The sequence below is a fragment of the Porites lutea genome, chromosome 5 (genome assembly GCF_958299795.1).
Source record: "Porites lutea chromosome 5, jaPorLute2.1, whole genome shotgun sequence".
Classification (NCBI taxonomy): Eukaryota; Metazoa; Cnidaria; class Anthozoa; order Scleractinia; family Poritidae; genus Porites; species Porites lutea.
This window is the reverse complement of record NC_133205.1, coordinates 40573818-40587449: the sequence shown is the minus strand read 5'-3', so window position 1 is coordinate 40587449 and position 13632 is coordinate 40573818. Positions and strand designations below refer to the sequence as shown.

At 37.2% G+C, this 13632-nt stretch overlaps 3 protein-coding genes across 3 annotated transcripts; 2 read left to right on the top strand and 1 right to left on the bottom strand.

Annotated features, from left to right (window-relative positions):
- The first annotated feature begins 207 nt into the window (after positions 1-207).
- On the top strand, positions 208-1122 carry LOC140938380 (tachykinin-like peptides receptor 86C). Its single transcript, XM_073387867.1, has one exon. The coding sequence runs from the start codon at positions 208-210 to the stop codon at positions 1120-1122; it is 915 nt and encodes a 304-aa protein (XP_073243968.1).
- Positions 1123-6297: 5175 nt separating this feature from the next.
- Positions 6298-7586, top strand: LOC140938772 (tachykinin-like peptides receptor 86C). Its single transcript, XM_073388301.1, has one exon. It carries the CDS (start codon positions 6416-6418, stop codon positions 7469-7471), a length of 1056 nt encoding a protein of 351 aa, XP_073244402.1. The 5' UTR covers positions 6298-6415; the 3' UTR covers positions 7472-7586.
- A 4082-nt stretch (positions 7587-11668) lies between these two features.
- Positions 11669-12979, bottom strand: LOC140938811 (neuropeptide FF receptor 2-like). Its single transcript, XM_073388339.1, has one exon. It carries the CDS (start codon positions 12977-12979, stop codon positions 11936-11938), a length of 1044 nt encoding a protein of 347 aa, XP_073244440.1. The 3' UTR covers positions 11669-11935.
- Between the last annotated feature and the right edge of the window lie 653 nt (positions 12980-13632).

Sequence of the window (13632 nt, the reverse complement as noted above, 5' to 3'; positions counted from 1 at the left end):
GTTTATTATTGAGATGAAAAGAATACACTTGACTAAGTAAAAGGTGAAAATTAATTGGTTTTCACACTCCTTAGTGCGGAAAAACCAGCTGATATCGGCTGCTGATAAATAGCTCGAGTGACACTAGTAATTCAATTGGCTAGTGGAAACCATGCTTGAACATGAAATAAATGATAGCACCAAGGAAATCTGCATTCACAAGACAAGATGACCTCAGCTCAAGATCTTGCTTTCACCACATTATACTGTATCATAGTTTTTCTCGGAGTCATAGGAAACGTGGTCGTAATTACAATCGTGCGCAAAATGCCGTCAATGCACACAACAACAAATTATCTGTTGATGAACTTAGCTTTGGCAGATCTGCTAACTTTGTTGCTCTGCCCCGGGCTTTATGATTTTGCTTTGACAAACGTCCGTATTCAAGGCCTCTCAGGACATGTGATTTGCAAGTTGTTTGCTGGAAATGCTGTAGTTCCAGTTACCATTAACGTAGCTGTTCTGACAGTTTGTACGATTGCAGTGGAAAGATATCTGGCTCTGGTAAAGCCTCTTCGTAATTTAAGATTAACTAAAGACACCGTTGGATATGTCATAGCTCTGCTTTGGCTCATTGCTTTGTTATCCTGCGTACCAGATATCCAAGCTAACACGTTTGACACTGAGTCCAACAAATATCCATGCAAACGCCCTTGGAGTTTGGATGAGTACTCCCTTCACAAGCCTTTCATTATTTTCACGTGTGTTTGTTTTGGTTTTGTCAGCTCCCTTGTACTATTAGCTTGCTATTTTGAAATAATTCGTGGCTTGTATTTTACCAAAACCATCTGCTCGGAGTCTGTTGGCACGGAAGCAGAAAGGAAAGCAAAGAAGCAACTGGCCTCCCTTCTTATACGACTAACTGTAATATTCATTGTTTGTACGCTACCGTTTTCCATCTACTTCATGTTCTTGACTTTTCTTGGTGCAAATTTTGTTCAAGATAACTATGAAAAACTGTATATTGTTCATAGACTGGCTCGTTTTCTTCTTTTCTCAAATTCGTTTTGTAATCCCTTGCTTTACGCATTACAAAGCTCTAATTTTCGAGATGGGTTCAAGCGAATTTTTAAATTTAATTAAAACTCTGTAAGATTTTTATTCTTGATTTCTCCTGCAATCCGAATGCAATTAGTTTTTTTTATCTCTCTTACGCAAATTAGTATTATCTTGTTAACATTTCAAAGTTATGAAAAGTTTAAGTCTTGATTGTTATGTATCTCATAGTCCTAGAGGTCGAAGAATTTTCCTTGTAAGTGATCTTTTTTGTCAAGTTTGATTATTATTTGATTTGAGATAATAATAGTGATCATAATAATTATTGATAATGATAATAATAATAGCATTAATAATAATAATAATAATAATAATAACAATAATAAGATTTCGACCGTCTGAACTACGTCACGGTCTACGGTCTTCAACAGGCGAAACAGTCATTTCGCCCGTTTCGGTTGTAGGCCGTAGTTCAGCTGGTCGAAAGTAACTATTTTTTAAACATTTCTAGCCAAAAATTTATTTCTGCTTGTAGTGATAGTGATGTCCTGAAGTAAATTGTACCAAGATTGGTCAACTTTGTACTCCAGATTCAGAATTCTTTTCAAATGTATTTGCGGCTATTACAGCCAATTTGCAAAAGCTCGTCACCGGTTTCAATTCGTCACTTTACCATAAATGATACATAACAAAATAACAAGTTGCATAGAAATACAAATGACAGACGTACAACAACAACAGTAAATTAAAAGAACTCAGGAACTAGAAGTGAGGAAGAAAAGACACTTAAACTGTTGTATGACTTGACCTCGATCGAGGAAGAAACGGTAGAGATTTACTGATTAGAAACGAAATCAATGTTAAATGCAAATGCCTCGAAGTCAACCACTTTCAAGACTTGCACTACAAATGATCTTAAAAAATTCAAGCAAAAAGCGTGTGTAAACAATAGGGCATAGGGTCCAAACGAACAAAACAGTAAATAAGAATGTACGAAACAATGTTCTTGGCATTTTAACTAGAACACGGGAACCTATTGCTGGAATGCGGGAACGCCTTCGAAAAAGCACTAATCTTTCCCGTTGCTCGTTTTTAATCAGGCCGACACGCTATATGAACCTATTCAGACCAAGTTTTCGTTTGCTTCCTGCAATCAGGGGTTAGGGGAAGGGGTTCTCCGGAGATCCTTCAATTTCTGGACATAACTTGATTGACACAATGACGTAATATGACGTCATTATGACTTCATATTATTTAACTTATATGGCAGAATCTAAATTTGATAAAAAGGTGTTTGATAAAATCAAGAAGTTGCCCAACATATAAATAATCTTTAACAATAGCTGTGATGATAAAAATACGGTGGCCCATTAGGGACATGGAAAGTTACTCTTTTTACTAGCAATCGACACTTAGTAACTGTCGATCGACACTTAGTAACTGTCGATCGACACTTAGTAACTGTCGATCGACACTTAGTAACTGTCGATCGACACTTAGTAACTGTCGATCGACACTTAGTGACTGTCGATAGACACTTAATAACTGTCGATCGACACTTACTAACTGTCGATAGACACTTACAGTTACTAAGTGTCGATCGACAGTTATTAAGTGTCTATCGACAGTTACTAAGTGGCAATCGACAGTTACGTAAGTGTCGATCGACAGTTACTAAGTGTCGATCGACAGTTACTAAGTGTCGATCGACAGTTACTAAGTGTCGATCGACAGTTACTAAGTGTCGATTGCTAGTAAAAAGAGTAACTTTCCATGTCCCTAATGGGCCACCGTATAAAAATCATTCATTTTTAAATAGAACTGCAACAATACGCCATCTTGGATTCGCCAAGTGTATTCCGGCCAGTTTACTTAAAACCCCAGTAAATCAAGGAATTTTTAAAAGAAAATTTGATACGAGCATAAACAGATGCTTAGAGAGCGAAATACCTCTACAAAATGTGAAATTCCCAGAGAAATGATCAAACTAGTCACTAAAAGGCCTAGATTTCTTTAACAGTTATAATATTTTTGATAAGACAATGCTGAATTAAGTGTAATATAATAATTTCATCAATAAAGATAAGGGGTAACACCTATTTTTATAAAAAACGCAAATTTTGAAAAACATGGTGGTCAAAACTAGGGTTGCCACAGTAACGTTAATGTTGGCATACACGTCTCGGTGACTTTAAAATGTTCCCAGATAAATTTTAGGAAAAGTCGCTAAGTTTGGTGGTCATAGCTTAAACTGTTTTGAAGTTATTCAACTTTCTCGTGAGTGGTGCTGCAAAAGCCCACCCGGGTATGAATAGGGTTAAAAGACGTAAAGCAAGAACAGCAAAAATGTAAAACTCCGTGGGCACGTTTTAAAATTCTTCAGAACCGTCACAGCAGGTTTTTTTTTTGTCAAGTTTGAAAATATCTTAATAAGGTAATTGTCCGGGCTCATGCATTTCTCAATCAGATTTGAATGGGGGAATAGACTTTTTCGCATACATGTTTTGTTATCCTATTTCAGAGCATGTGATGTTACCCCATGCAGAGAACTGTTTCCTTCAAATGTCGCGGTATCCATCTGCACATGTCTAACGATAAAAGGAGAATGCCCTTGAGAACATTACGTCTCTGAAAGTTTGAAAAAATATACAAGCGAAAAGGTCTATTTCTTTCTTATACCTTTAATTATATCTAAAATAAAATAACTAGACGGATATGGCGTTAATCTTGGGGAAAACAGATATAGAATCATGAGCTAAATGTTCCTGGCTTAAGACTTAAACTAAAGAAATGATTGATTGACTGTTTCATAGAATAACAGATTAATTGATTCACTCACTGACTGACTGACCGGAATGGCCGATAAATGATGAATAGGCCGCAGTTTTAAAAAATAGGGTCTATCCTAGTTGTCGCTCTCACAACGCTTCTCAGTTAAAAAGATAGTTTGTGAATTTTAAATAGCTTTTGGTACACTGAAAACAGTATTGTTTTACTAAAAACCCTTTTCTGTCGTGATTATACTTTTAAATGTCGTCAATGTCACTACCTCAAAACGCCTTTGTGTAGATGACAGCTGAATAGCACACATATGTCCGGTAATTCGATTGTTTTCAATGCTTCAAGATCCTTTCATTCAACCCACACGTTCCTACTTAATCCAGCTTGACGAATACTTATTTTAAGTAGACAATAATATATAGATTTCGCCAGGGCTAAAAGCGAAGCTCCCATTAATAAATTTGTAATTTATTAATACAATAAACTTGTATTCCACAAATCAGTTAACTTTAGAGCAAATTCATGTGACTTTTGAGGGATGGAGAGGCTATTTAGTGGTTTTAGAGAAAACTAATTTGCAAACAGTCCAAGAGAGAGCCAAACCTTACATCGAGTTGATAGCCTTAAAATAGCAATCATCTTCGATCACATTTAAGAGCCATAATGGCTCTTGATCACAGTAGATTAGACCTGAAAAAGACTAATTTTTGGAAAACAAATCATTCCGAATTTTTGCGTTCGACAATTGCTTTACAAAATCTTGCGAACAAATTTGGGGGCGTGTAAACCAACCTTTTACATTTCTTATACATCCCATCCGGGGTAAAACAGTACTACGAGGCGCTGTTTTTATCACAAAGACCTCGGACAGAATGCAGTATTTCACAATTTTGAAATACAAATTGTACTCATTCAATATTTAGGACGATCGAAGCCCGCGTGGGCTTTTAGCGAAACCGCTAAAATTTTTCAAAATCACCTATACGGCCAACCGGTTGCGAGCTGTGGAGTGTTTGAATGAACATTAACAGAGTTACGCTTCAACATAATAAAGAATTTATCATGTTTACTTTTTATTTAGTGGTTTTATAACGATGTGTAATCTTCAAAAGCGTTTGATACGCGCGGCATTTTGAGTACTACTGCAAGCGATGTTCATGAACAACTGAAAACAAACGGCACAGCGATTAAAATTGCAAGAGAGACTACTGACAATCAATAAAAGAAATATAATTTTCTGAAACATATCCAGAGACAACAATTTTCATTCACGAAGACAAGAATTAAAGTGTCTCTAAAAATCCTGAGTCTTCAAGCTTAAAGTTTAAGTATATGTTTTAAGCCGGCTTAACGGTGTTTGCTTTTTTCAAAGATGACCTCGAGGCAAGAAAATCGCTCAAAGCTTTCTTTTACAGCCAGAATTATAACTAAATATTCTTTGGGACGTTTTCTTTCTATTTGCGGTGAGAAAATGTCTAAAGGCCTTTTAAAGTTCTGTAAGCCTATATCGAACCTGATACCCGGTCAGATCATTGTCTCAGATCTTACAAACGTCTATAAACTAAATAGCCGCATAAACTACGCTCGACATTGTTTATGTAAAAAAACAAACATCAAATGCAGTAGTTACTCAGGTTTACCATTCAAGATGCATCTCCTGGAAGCTATCAAGTAAGGCCGGAATCGCTTCAGACTTTTCAACTTAACCCTCTTACGCGTCAAGCAAGGTGAAAAACGAAAACGATGCCATCCGAAATCAGACTCCAGACTTTGACGAGCGACGAATTTCGCAACCAAAAACCCAATAAACAAATTAGCCATGAATAACAGAAGACTATTGATAGCAGCTGAATTTCATTTTGTACATCCAGTAGAAAAAGACAGTTAAAAACATCACAAGTTGACACAAAACTCTGTCAGCTTCAGCTTTCAAAGTAAGCAAGTTTCAAGATGCTGCATAAATTTCCGCATGAACTCATCTGTCAAATTTTAACCAATCAGAGCTTAAAAATTGGACGTAGAGCGTGACCAACGCGTGACAATTGTGAGAAAAGTCAAAAGCAACTGTGTTCCCTGCCTGTACCTGTGTGCGGTTGGGTCCACAGTAATTGGCCTAAGCTGTTGCGCTTTCCCTGCCCAAATTATTACAGTTATTATTAGTGTATTGCTACGTTCTTATTACTAGTATTTGCATATCTTCAGTTTTTTTTCTGTATTCATCAGGGCAAAGCTAATAAAATAAAATAAATAAAACAAAAGATAAACACAACATATTTAATATGAATTTTAAAACAATTAAACTTGAGCCTTCGATCATTTGAAAACTAGCAACTTGTCGGCGGATAACTTCAAAAATACTCGACCTCGATGGGTCGACACCTGAGCCCGCGATACGGTCGGCGTACGGTAAAGTGATTACCAAATTTTCAGGGATGGGTAGATTTACTTAGCTATGGGGCTTCGCTCGCGCGCGGTTCGCGCGCGTCGAGCTCTGCTGTTACGATTTTTGCCTCAATATTCAGGTTCCATATGACCTTGATTAATAATGAAGCTGTCTTGGTGACCCTGGCAGAAGATTCAAAGGGATGGCAACAGAATTATGAGTAACAACACTAATTTCATTACTACCGTAGACATAGTGTTTGCCTCATTGTACTCTTTCATTGTATTCTTTGGTGTTTTGGGAAACGTTATCATAATCACCATCGTGCGTAAAACGCCATCAATGCACACGACAACAAACTTTTTACTGACGAACTTAGCGGTGGCAGATCTGATAAGTCTACTATTTTGCCCTGGATTTTATGACTTTGCGTTAAAGAGCGTCAGTTTAAGTCAACCTATCGGAGACTTTGTTTGCAAGATTTTCGTAGGAAATGCGGTTCTCTCTATAACTATACTAGAGTCCATCTTTATGTTGGTTGTTGTTGCTGTTGAAAGATACGTTGCACTAGTTAAACCGTTTCAAACAAACTCAAGACTCAGGAAAGAAAACGTTAGTTTCGCCATTGCAGCTACATGGACGCTAGCTACGCTTGTCTGTATACCAGGAATATTATCCAACAATTATGACGAAAGAGCTGAAAAATATCCATGTAATCGACCTTGGACTCTCAATAATCTGGAGGGTTTAAAAAAGGCCTACATAAGCGTATTCTGTTCGGTATTTATGATAGTTCCCGCTGTGGTTATATTATTTTGTTATTTACGTATTTTCTACGGAGTTTACTTCTTGGGGGATATATATCGAGAACGCACAGGCGATGTGGAGGAGAAGAAATCCAGAAAACACCTTCTTAAATTGCTTGCATCTCTCGTAGCCGCCTTTGTAATCTGTTGCATGCCATTCGCTGTATTTTTCTTGTATGTTAGTTTTGTTTCACAGGTTACGATAATCGAAAACTTTGACACTCTTCACCTGATCCACAGAACAGTTCGTTTTCTCCTCATTCTTAACTCTTTCGTAAATCCTCTTCTCTACGCCGCACAAAGCCCAAATTATAGACAGGGATTTAAAAGATTATTTTGCTGTCTTTCTAGAGAAAATGCAAATAAAGGAAGAAATGATTTGGAAATGAAAAATCAAGGACAAATTTTAAAACAGCAGTCCTTATGTAGTTATGAGAATACATGTAATGCTCAAACAGATCACTGAATAATCTGCAGGATTCTAACATGCCTCAAACTTTTGTGGTTAGCGTGTAAAATAAAGAAAATAACTCAGAGAGGTAATATCTAATTGCAGGAAAATATTAATACCCCAACAAATCCACAAATATATAACTTAAAATATAAAAATATAGATCAAGATTAGTCACTAGAGATTAAGAATAGTAAAAGTTAGCTCATTTCACATTTATGTCAAAACAATGAAGATTAAAAACCTGAAAGTTTGATAAAATATGGTGATATGATCAAAAGTTAATGTGGCTCAAAAACTGTCACACTTTATACTATTTGCACTCTGATCGAATGTTTGCACCAGTTGGTCATAATGTGTTTACTTTACGATAAAGGCAGCCTTTTTTAAAGGCGACTCCGTTCGTCTGTATTTATCTAGCCTAATGAAAAATGGGCACAAGACCAATGATTGAGTGACTAAATAACAGAAAGTAAAAAAAAGCAGAGGCCTAATATCACTTCTTCTATACTTGTCACGAAAGACTTAAATAAATCCAATTACTTGAGCGAGAAGCAATTTATAACTTCACTTCCAAAACTCATTGAGCTCAACAACCTGTCACGTCCGCTAAAATCCGTCACGTGCTCGTATTTTAAACCCCAGTAAAACACTGTCAAACTTTTAAAATCTCATCCTCATTAGCATTCTTTATATACAAAATACTAATAAGGATGACATTTTATTTCATTGCACGTGACCTATGAATACTAATTATCAGCACAGCAACTGACACAACAAATGGTGAGTGAATATTTAATGTTCTTTCAAAACAACACAGGCAGTAAATTTACTATTGCAAAAAATTAAACTTTGTTCTTTCGCCAATTTAATCAGCCAAAAGTTCAGTGACACACCTGTAATATTGGCTATAGCAGTGTCCAAGCGTTGCACTCAAGACTTGCCAGTGTGCAAGGCTCGAGTACTGGAATTTTGTTTTCCTACCATTCGGCCATTCCAGCAAATTTTTTTCAAAGAATACGTTTTCAGTGCAATAGTTGACTTTGGGGTACCATTTTCAGTTAACTTCTTCTCTTCCTCGGCATTTTTAGGCTTCTAAAAAGCTCTGGAACAAGATGCTATGGGTAGCACATCCTAGGGCAACTTGAAACTTTTCGAAATTAACAGGGCTTCAGTATTATTTTACCGAAAATTTTAGATGCAATTTAAAGTTTTACAAAGGTGAGGATTTTTCTGATTCCTCTTTCCATCGCATCTTCGAATCCGAAAATTTTAGGTTTCCTTTTTCTGTGAAAAATAGCTTAATCCAGGGAGTGAAATGCAAAAAATTAAACTACAGAAAATCGTAGGGAATTTATGAGATAAACTTTGAAATTATACATGAATGGAACGGTCATCTAGAAATTCTTCGCCCTCCCATATTGCACAGAAAAAATGTAAACTGACTATACCGTATTCTGATATTTGAATGCCCTTAATTGGCTCTTACTCGGTTTTAATTCATTTTCTTAGGAGCCATTTATAGGGTTTGATAGACTGTGCTAGCATAATTTTTGGCATAATTCGTCCTTATGAGCTTAATTTTCACCTATTTTCCGAAAAAAAGCTCTGCTAGCATAATGCTAGCAGAAATAGCACAAATTTTTCATTTATTGATCATACAACCAATTTTTTTGGCTCAAGATCGGTGTTACACGCAAATTAGGGCAAAAAACTATTTTTTTTGTCGGCTTATTGTGACTTTCATGGTACTTTACACAGAACTATTCCTACAGGCCTCAACTCATGCGCATAACATTGTAGCCCTGTTACCAAAAGTGGCGTCTGCGTGCTGGTTTTGTTTGAGTGTTTTTAGTTGTCAGACAAGGCCAAGGAATTATGTAGTCTGATCTTAAGGTTTCTAGATGTAAACAGGAAAAAAATCTCACAGAAAATCTGGCTTGAAGTTCTTCAGTTCATTGAGAGCCTTAAACGATTCGCGGAAGAAATCCATTCATATCCAATACTCTCAACTAGATTCCAGTGGACAAAACCTGGATTCCAAAGGAGACTAGTCGAAGAATGAAACCGCGGAAGTACATTCGAGTCCAGTTGAGTTACCGGAAGTCTAGTCATAAGATGAAACCGGATGTGTAATCAATACTTTGAGGAGGGTTGGAAAGTCGTCCGATGGAGTCCATCGGATCTGCTGGAAACATATCGATTCCGATGGAATCTCTGGAAGTCTAGTCGTGCCATGAGCCAAAACAAGCACGCTGCATCTGTAACATAACTCGTTCTTTAAGCCCTAAGTCGAGACTATCAGGCCTAATCTGTAACATAACTCTTTCTTAAAGCGATGAGTCGAAACAAGCATGCTACACATATGAAGTAGCTCGTGCGTTCTTAAAGCAATGAGTTGAAACAACCACGCTACACATGTAACATAACTCGTTCTTAAAGCGATAAAGCGATGAGTCCAAACAAGCACGCTACTCGTTCAATGGTCGACCATACCAACAGCGCGCCAAACTAAGTGCTTGGAAACATCTGACTTTGGGAATCCTAAAAGTTCTAGAGTAACTGAACATTGGGCACGAATGGAAAGAAGTTTCCTAATCCAGAGTTTAAACGTTCATCGTGACATTCTAGACTTGGACGGCTCCACAGTTATAAGCATGACCAGATAGTGGGGTTGAACCTCACCAACCTTCCCCTACACAAGAAGAAAGCCGTTCTTAACAAGGTCGAGAATGGTGGCACTGGTGAATTCTTCAAAACCTAGTTTGGCAGCTCTTACTATTGGGAAAAAAACACTCAGTGTTAGAGGAATCAAAGAATCATAGAAGTTTCCTTGAAGGTCACCGCTGAACGGAAGAACACACTCAAAATGCTCCTGTATAGTTAGAAAGATATCAGATAAATTTCATAGGGTGCACCAACCATATCTTTTTAGTAGTTTTTTGCAGGGATAATACCGTCAAACTTGAAAACGTTGGCCAACCTTTTTCAAGCTTCAATTCGTGTCCATTGTTGCCAATCGTTGCAAAAGTCGACAGGCGACAGCATTTTTAAGTGCCTAAATAAGCCTAAATACGGTCTTAAACAACGAAACTGGAACAATATTTTTGGAATTCAATTGATGCGAAAAAGGTTTTAGCTTTTCAAAAAGATAGTCCTCATTCGCTATGAAACTTCATTAATTCCTTGTAAATGACAAAATGAGAGTTTCGTGTCGAACAAATCTAGTCTCCCAAGAATATCAAATATATAAATCTATTATATAGACACGAGTGTTTTACTGGAAAATATACCACTCGTAAAATTCATAAAAACTACATCCGGGACCCCAGTCGTTTATTTTCCATAATCTCGCACGTGAGTTTATCGATGACGTAATTTCGGTAATTTCCCTCTATTATTTTATCAATGTCTTTTTGTCCATATAATAGAAAGGACATTACACGGCGGCTTGAAGATATGAATTTTATTTTCGAGTGGCAAAAACAATATTTTACTCACTCGCTGCGCTTGTACGTAAAATATTTTTTTGCCACTCGAAAATATAATTCACATCTTCGCGCCACCGTGTAATATCTTCTATATACAAATATTACATCAAACGCAACAAACAACAAAATTAAATGGAAATTTGAAAAATTTTAAGCTGACAAGTTTTCAAAAGCACAAAAGCAACCCGTTTCAATCTTCTTCAAGTTTGTCTATCTGTTTCTCTTCCTGTTTATACCTTCTTTTCATATCCTGAGCTGTTATTTTTATGTTTCACTCATTTTGGTGGTGGTTCCCACTGTTTGGAATCGATAAATTTCGTGTCATTGCTCCTTTAACGTCGGGCTATATTAACGAAGCATGTCCGAGGTGATGAAAATACCGATGAAAAAAATCCAGCCGTGATTGGTCAGAACAGACTGAAACTCATTTCTGGGAGGCGCAGATTGCAGGTTGGACAAGCTAACTACTCAGCCACGCTCAGCTCCATAATATTTCAGTAGTTTTTGCCCAAAACTTCTGAAAAGCAGAAAATATTAAGAAGCCAATCCATTGAAAACAACCTGGGATCATACGCACTTTTATTCCGATAGAAAGTCAAGCGTTTCCTTCCTAATTACAATGGGGAAGATACATTACTTGTCAAGCATTAAAAGAAGGTTGTTTCTCTTTGAACTAGTTCTCAGTCTCTTGCGAATAATCCCTCTGCGCCTCCTAGCCCCCAGTCCCTTAATGATATGCTCCACTGACGTCAGTCAGTCCTCAATTACTAAGAACATCCCCGGGCTTTTTCTTTTTCAAAAAGGATTTCTTTCTTACTTTTATTGTTCCTTTTATTTCATTTTTAAATGTCTTGGAAGATACAAAAGAAAGTATTAAGATGCAAAAAATTTGTGCGGCTCTCACTTGGAAACTACTATAAGCCGACAGCTGTAATTAGGTTGGATTTGTGTAAGCAGGCTCGGGACATGCGTTCGAACAGGTGTTACGTTAAACTCCTTCTTCCGCTTTCACAACTTGATCACGTTTATATTTCCTACTCCTGTTAGCCATTCGTAAACTTTGGTCTCTACCAGCGTTTGCGTTATTTCTACAACATAAATATTTCTTCAGAGCAAGACTGTAATTCGAGCTCTGAGCAGCGTATAACAGTGGATTAACAAAAGAATTGGAAAAGGCAAGAAAACGAACAATTCTGAGCGTGAGTAACAAAGATGTCTCCGATTTAGCGTCCCTCACATCGTGCGCAAGGACATAGAAAAAAAATCCTGCAAACGGAAGACACAATACGCAAAATGCCACTGCTAAAGAAACCAGAAGTTTTAAAAGCTTTTGCGTCTTCTTTCGATTCATTTTGTCTGGTAGCGAGTCTCCTGGGCCCCGCTTCAATGCTGAGAAGACAGAAATATAGCAGAATAGAATTATAGCAGAGGGAAACACGATCAAAACGACAGAATGAGTGACAGTGTAAGTTTTCACCAGGAAAGACTGATTAAGAACGGTCCATGGACGGGTGCAAGGTCTGCAGAAATGTAAGGGACTTCGATTATTGATATGCTTGGTCAATAAAATGTCCGGAAAGCTTGAAGTAACTGCCATTACCCAAATAATGACAATAGCCAGGGATACTCTCTTTTTCGTGAGAGTCCACTCGTTGTTGAATGGTTTAACGATACCAACGAACCGTTCTATTGCAATGACACAAAGAGTTAAAATCGAGGCGTCCCAGGCGACACAAACAGTGGCGTTTCCAAAGAAAAGCTTGCACATGACGTCTCCAACTGTTGCACCGAGGTGGACGTTTTTTAGGGCAAATTCATAGAAACCGGGGCAAAACAACAGCGCTATCAAATCGCCAACAGCCAGGTTCAACAGTAAGTAGTTCGTTGGCGTGTGCATTGAAGGGGTGTTGCGCACGATGGTGATAACAATTACGTTCCCCAAGACGCCAAAGAAAACGATCAACGAGTACAATGTGGCGAAAACGATTTCTTCAGAAGAAATGGGTAAAGAGCAGTTATAGCTTCTGTTCATCTCCGAAAATAAAAACACTTGAACTGACAACTCCAAGTTTGACCTTATGCACAGTGTTTTCACTTGATATTAAAACCAATGAACGCAAGGGCGGTAATTTATCTTTTTGGAAGAATTGTATTCTGCTTTCTTATTGGCTTAAAAATATTATAAAAGCTGACTATCAAATATCGGGCCCTCATTTTTCCACCTGCAGTTAAATTGCCATGACTTAGCACTCTGAATGGATACAAAACTACCCCTCTTTATACGTGGGACGTCAATTTGCGGAAAATATCTGTTCGGAAGACGATTTGAGATCTAGAAGTTTCGGAACATTTGTTGTAAAATTTCTTGCTTGCCTGCCTCTCCTAGGATATTCGAACATCTAAAAAATGGTATAATTGCCCATTTTTAGCGGATTTTTACCCTAAAAAGGTCAGCTAGAATTTCCGGGAACCTTTTTTCTGGCTGAAATTTTCGAAAACTAGGTAACTTTTGATCCTTATAATTTTCTGGTCACTAGGCTTTCAGTTAGGAATTCCGAACAGATGAAAAATTTTTAGGGGATAAAAATATGCCTATATCTACCTTTTAAATACTAAAATATGTTTAACAATGATGCAACCAATTAACGTTCAACCATCTGTAAACATGTCATTTATCATTTACTT

What these genes read in the sequence shown, in the direction of transcription:
- LOC140938380 (XM_073387867.1), top strand. Translation starts at nt 208, where the DNA reads ATGACCTCAGCTCAAGATCTTGCTTTCACCACATTATACTGTATCATA.
- LOC140938811 (XM_073388339.1), bottom strand. Translation starts at nt 12,979, where the DNA reads ATGAACAGAAGCTATAACTGCTCTTTACCCATTTCTTCTGAAGAAATC.
- LOC140938772 (XM_073388301.1), top strand. Translation starts at nt 6,416, where the DNA reads ATGAGTAACAACACTAATTTCATTACTACCGTAGACATAGTGTTTGCC.